The sequence below is a fragment of the Quercus robur genome, chromosome 8, assembly GCF_932294415.1.
Source record: "Quercus robur chromosome 8, dhQueRobu3.1, whole genome shotgun sequence".
Lineage (NCBI taxonomy): Eukaryota > Viridiplantae > Streptophyta > Magnoliopsida > Fagales > Fagaceae > Quercus > Quercus robur.
Window position 1 is genome coordinate 17540208 of NC_065541.1, and position 6347 is coordinate 17546554.

General features: G+C 33.6%; 1 protein-coding gene across 1 annotated transcript; it reads right to left on the minus strand.

Moving 5' to 3' along the window:
* Nucleotides 1–1839: 1839 nt before the first annotated feature.
* On the minus strand, nucleotides 1840–2742 carry LOC126695965 (S-locus-specific glycoprotein S13-like). Its single transcript, XM_050392756.1, has one exon. It carries the CDS (start codon nucleotides 2740–2742, stop codon nucleotides 1840–1842), a length of 903 nt encoding a protein of 300 aa, XP_050248713.1.
* Between the last annotated feature and the right edge of the window lie 3605 nt (nucleotides 2743–6347).

Sequence of the window (6347 nt, forward strand, 5' to 3'; positions counted from 1 at the left end):
GATTAATTTGTCAAATATATAAGAACCGAAACTCAAACAAAACAATAATATCATAAACCCACAAAGTTTAGAGAAATAATATAAACCCATATCAGCGTTAATCGTATGTAAAGAGAGAACCTGAAGATTGTGGGTGGCGCCGCTGATTTAGAATGGAAGAGAAGAAGCACCGCCGAGTCGTCCGGGAAGAGATGAAGCGCCGCCGAGTTGGATTGGATATGAGTGCGCCGCTGATTTGAATATGGATTGGAAGTGAATAAGCTAGAGAGCGGCGCCGACAAGTGGATTGGATGAGAAGAAGTGCCTCCGATTTGAGGTTGTGGGTGCGTCGGGCTCTGAGTGTTTGTGGGTGCGCCAGGCTCTGAGGGTTTTGTGGGTTGCGCTGCAGATGCAAACAGGGCAAACGATTTGAGGGTTTTGTTTAGAGAGGCAAAGATTTGAGGGTTTTGTTTAGAGAGGAAAACAGAGCAAACGATTTGAGGGTTTTGTTTAGAGAGGCTCTGTGAGGGTTTTTTTTAGAGAGGCAAACAGAGCAATGGGTAGAGACGCAAACGTGAGACAGGAGAAAGGTGGAAAAGGCTGATGAATGTTTTAATTTTTTTTGTTTATATTTAAAACCTGTTTAACCGGTAACCCAAAAACCTTTAAAATTATATCAACGGACAAGATCAAAACCTTAAGAAATTAACGGCTCAGATATAAGTGGGTACCGTAACCCCCCCCCCCCCCCTACTTAGAGTAAGTCAAACTCGAATGAAATTTGGCAAGTAATAATAGTGTCATAAATATTAAGATTTGTTCAAGTTTTTGAATTGGAAAGATATTTGGTAGAAAATAACCCAAAAATAGCAAAAGACCAACAGCCAAAAAAAAAAAAAAAAAAAAAAAGAAAAAGAAAAAAGAAAAAAAAAAAAAAGAACGAAAAGCTAGAAACAAACAAACCAGACTCGAAACCCATAAAACTGACCCGAAATTAAAACATGCGGGCGGATCTATCAACCATACGGGCAAGTTTGGTTTTTTATCAGATCGGCTTGCCAGTGACTCTAAACCTGACCCGATTGCCACAACTTCATATTTAATTTGATGAGTTGGGCTTGGCCACATTTTTTTTTTTTTTTTTACCTATTGAGTTTTCACTTTAGTGAACTTAAACTTTTATTTTCCAAATATTTTATCTTTAAGTTGCTCTGTTATGAAATTTTAGGGCCGGTTTGGTACTGGTGTTTAAACAATAGTTTTCAATTTATTTGAAAATATGTGTGTGGGAAAATGCGTATAATATTGTTTAAAAATTGAAAACATGTGTTTAAAATGATATACCAAACAACCCCTCCAAAAGTATCTTGGTTTATACTTTTGTCACCCTTATGTGAGAAGTGAAGTGAGAACGGAGTGTTGTAGAGGAGATAAGTGCACTTACTAAGCTCCGAAGTATGCAGGCGTATATAGATGTCTTGCCCGGGATTTTCTTCTGAGTCCCCGCTATTATCATTTTCTTCACTGTACCCTCTAATATCAATCAAATCCCCAAACTAGATCAAACAGCCATTGCCTTTCCCAGTAATATCTGAATTTGCATATGCTGTACAAGAACAGTTCTTCAAGCATTCTGCTTCACATTCCTTGGTGCTCATACTCTTGTTTAACCAAAACTCTAGCAAGTCAGGCAATTTCATCTGCGCAAGCTTCATGAAACCATTTTTCCTCTGGCAGTCCAACAAGGTTCTCCTTACACATCCGCTGGACCAAATGAGCTGTTTCCATTCTTCTGTTGATTTGGGGATGAAACCTTCCAAACACTCGCAGATTGATGCTTTGTAACTTTTGCAAACACTATTAGAGCCACTGCCCATAATTGTCACACAAGTCATTTGGCATTGCATTCATGATAGTCCATTCACTGCTTCCCTTCTTTAATAGAAGGCCTTGAAGAATGCCTGATTGACTCAGTGTTATCCTCGTATTATGAAACTCGTTTGTAGAATTATATATACGTCCCAACAGTTCCTTGTTCAATCTAAATACGGAAACGAAATATTGATTTACAGGGATAGGAAGACCGCTGAATCGAACTCCATTCCATAGTCCAGTGCGGTATTTTCTTGTTGATCCTCTTCTAAGAATTATTTCAGGCAACCCCCAATAATCAAATCTGTATGTAAAGTCTCCAGGAGATGCAATATTTGAGTCACTGCAAGATGTCAAAAATGGGTCTAGACCATTACTTGTGTCCTTTCCTATCATCATGCCTGGTAACCATATGTTAAATGGGTAATCAAAGCTCTTCCACAAATAGCTTTCAGAGCTGTTCGATGTATCATTAACATCTATAAGAATAAGGTTACCAGAATCTAAAACCTGAGCAACTAGAGTCTGAGCAGCCCTGGATGAATTCGAATACCAGATAGTGTGGTTTCTTTGGTCGAGAAGAAGAAGTGTTCCATTGCTGGTGATGGTGAAAACTCCATATGTATCTGTGAGTGGATTGTTTTGGTTAGCTATCCACACAAGTATCCCTGGGGTCTTCTTGTACCATATGCCCAAGTACCTGCTCTTGTTGTAGCCTGAAGGGAAGAATCCTAGCTCAAAAACATGGTCTGAGGAAACTAGAGTCAGGATATCGCTAATTGATTGCCCTGGACTAATGGTGTTAGCTGCGATGCAGAATTGCAACAAAGTTGATGAGAAAGCAATGAGACAATAAAAGAATGTGGGAAAAGCAAGTGTTTCAATTAACATAATTAGGCTCTTTTCATCAAAATAAATAAATAAAAGGCTCTTTTCCTTAACACTTTGTGTATGTTTGGATTCAACGTCTCACGTCTGCGTCCGCGTTTTCCTTTTTTTTTTTTTTTTTTTTTCTAGCCGCATATTGTTGACTTTTCAGCCATGAACAGTGACTTATATACTGTTCATGGGTCCCACAAACTCCACTTTTTATCAACTTTTTCATTAAAAATGGGTCCCACGGTACTATTTACATATTTAAAAATTATTTTGCTACAGTGTTTTCAGTTTTCAGTTTTCAGTTTCAGCAAAATAAGTTCTATCCAAACAGACCCTTTGTGTCAACTGCTGACTGGAGCCATGCTATCTTATATTATTTTTTGCCGCCCACGTTTTCGTAAATTAATTTAAATATAAACCAGGGAAACCTAGTCTAGCTCTTCGCCCATACTTCACCGTTCTAGATAGTAGGCCTTTGGAAACAAACTTACCTACTCTAATATTTGATATGCCTCTACTTTACCAAAAAAAAAACTTACCTATTCTTGTGTCTGATGTGAATTATTTTTTGTAATGGTTTCAAAGGTTTGAAATTTCTCATTATCTTAATACAATTGAAACAATTGCAAAGTCTTTGTAACTTTGGAACTGAGATGATTTTCTTTTTTAGCCAATGACAGATGATGGTTTTAGGCTTTAGAACTGTTACTCTTCCATCCGTGACAAATCAAAATCATGTTTAGTGCTATGCTAATGTTCTCTTGACGGTACTTAGGACCTGTTTGGTACATATGTTTAAACATATGTTTTCAATTTTTAAACAACATTATACATATTTTCACATATTTTTTCACCCACATGTATTTCCAAAAAATATATACAACGTTATTAGAACAATATTACCAAACGAGCCCTTAGTTTCCAAACCTATTTACCTCATCTTTCTAAAGTTTCTTAGATTTCATTATTTGTCCAATGTCATTTATTTTAATCCACATCTCTGACGGTGTACAAGGTTGATATTATGGACTATAGGAAACAACATTTCTACTAATATATTGTTTTGTATTGTAATCATTCTTTTGAATTGACTATAAAGTCTATAATGGTGGCTCTTTCTTGTCTTGGGAATGGTTATTTTCAGCTAATTTACCAAAAAGCATGGCGACATTATATATTAGGCTCATGTAATATTGTACATAGAGGAATAGAGCCACATATTTTGCTGGACCTGTATGACTGGCTTCCTCCAGGCTTCCTCTTTAGAACTAAAATTCATTCTTTGTATTTTCCTGGAGTTGGAAATGCAAATACAATTAGATGATTTCTAGCTAGGTTCATTTAAATTATATCTGTGCGTTGGTGGTACAATTTTCTAATATATCATAACTAACCGATGTCCTACGCTACGCGATGCTCGTGTATGCTATAAACTTATTTCGAAATATTTAATAAAAATTTATTTTTATTACTATTATAATATTTCAGGAAAAAAAAATTGTAAATTTTTAAGATTAATGTAATTTAGAACATGAACATGTTGTAATATTATTTGCGTAAAATGAAAAATATTTAATTCTTTTTTTAACTTAACAACATAATTATTTTCTTTACATTATTGATTGTATGTTAGATCTATTTTCTAAGAATGCATCACATGTTATAACCTTGGACTACTAAGATTAGAAAACTAAAATGACAATTCACAAAACTAGAGAGAGAGAGAGAGAGAGAGAGAGAGAGAGAGAGAGAGAGAGAGAGAGAGAGAGAGAGAGAGAGAGAGAGCATATTACCATTAGAGGGCCAAAGTATAAACGATTTTTATTTTTTAATGCAAACAAGTATTTATTTAGTATTATCAAAATATCAACAACAAAAATGCTAAAATTGCCACTAAGCAATCAATCTATTTATATATATATATCTATATATATATATCTAAAAGCTGAGACATAACATTTAATTTTGCTATACTCTAATTGAGCCACCTCATCAACCACATCATACTCTTTTTCTTTTTCTTTTTAAATCATTTTTCTCTTTATGATTTTTTAAATTTTTTTTTATATAGAATAATTAAATACAAATCATGGACAAACATTATTGTTCATTAGATACAAATATTTGACTATTTAACTACCTAAATTGATTTCAACTTTTCGTTTTCTTCTTTCTAATTTCAAGTAATTTTTAAAATTGAATAATCCATTATCTTTTTAGTGGATAAAATTAACATTTCAAGTGTCCATCTACCGTTATAGTGTTTCCTCTTCCAAAATTTCAATTTTTTACAACATTATCTCTCTCTCACTCATACATTGATTATTTATTTAAGTTTTATAATGTTATTGTACGTTTTTTGACCCCTTAAAATACAATTAGATTAACCTAGTTAGTTAGCCAAGTGATTACTTAGTCCAAATTTCAGATCTAGGTTAGCACATAATCATATAATCATATCAATGTAAAGTGCGGAAAATAAAGAACACAAAAATATGATGACCCAGGAAACACCACAAGAAAATGTATTTTTAGTGACGAAAAAATTCGTCACTAAAAGTCCTGTTTTTCTTCACTAAGAACCTTTAGTGACGAAATTGGACTTTTAGTGACAAAATTCGTTTCGTTGCTGTAGCCCCGTCGCTAAAAGTCCTGGCGACGAAAATTTTCGTCACTAAAAGTCCGATTTGTTTTTTTTTTTAAAAACTTTTAGCGACGAAAACGTTTCGTCGCTAAATGTTTTCCTCGCTAAAAACAGTATCGTCACTAAAACCATTTCAGTTTATTAAATCATATTTAGTGACAAACAATTTTGTCACTAAAACTTTTGTTGGGTACATATAGTGACGAAAATATTCGTCACTAAAACTATTTTTAGGAAAATCCATACACATATAGCGACGAAAATTTTCGTCACTAAAACCATTTCTTACAAAATTCCCCTACATTTAGTTTTTTGTCACTAAAAAAATTTTTTGTTGCTATATTTGTGATGAAAAATTCGTCACTAAAACTTATTTTCTGTTTTTATTATTTTCATGGAATTGATATTAACCTGTAACCTGTCATTACATTATTAAAACCTCACTTTTGATTAACACATTTATTCCAACAACACATTTATAAAAAATCGATCCATACATTCCACAAGTCAAAATTAAAATAAGTATCCAACTCAAACTCCTTCCATACAATAATTGTTTGCAACACATACAATAACTTAAGATGTTTTATAACAATACAAAAAATGTAGCATAATATAATTAAAACCAACAGAAGATGTCCTCATATGCCTTCAAATAATGCCTAAAGGAAATCCCCTAAAGCCACCAATAAGAAATCTGCACAAATATAAATCTTTAGTTAAATATAAATCTTTAGTCAAATATAATTCTACTAAAGATTGAATAACCTATCACGTGACAAATATTAGTTTCAAATGATACATAAAAAATGAAGTGTTTTAACTTAAAGATAAAGTACTAACCAATAGTGATTTAGCTTGACGATGAACCACCTCCATAGGTAAAAGCGTCATCATAACCCTTGCTCCTCAAAAAATTAAGAATATTCTTTTGGACCTCATCTTGCTTAGCTTGCGCCTCTTGCTCCTTAGC

Coding starts and splice junctions, on each gene's coding strand:
- LOC126695965 (XM_050392756.1), bottom strand. CDS start 2,742: ATGTTAATTGAAACACTTGCTTTTCCCACATTCTTTTATTGTCTCATT.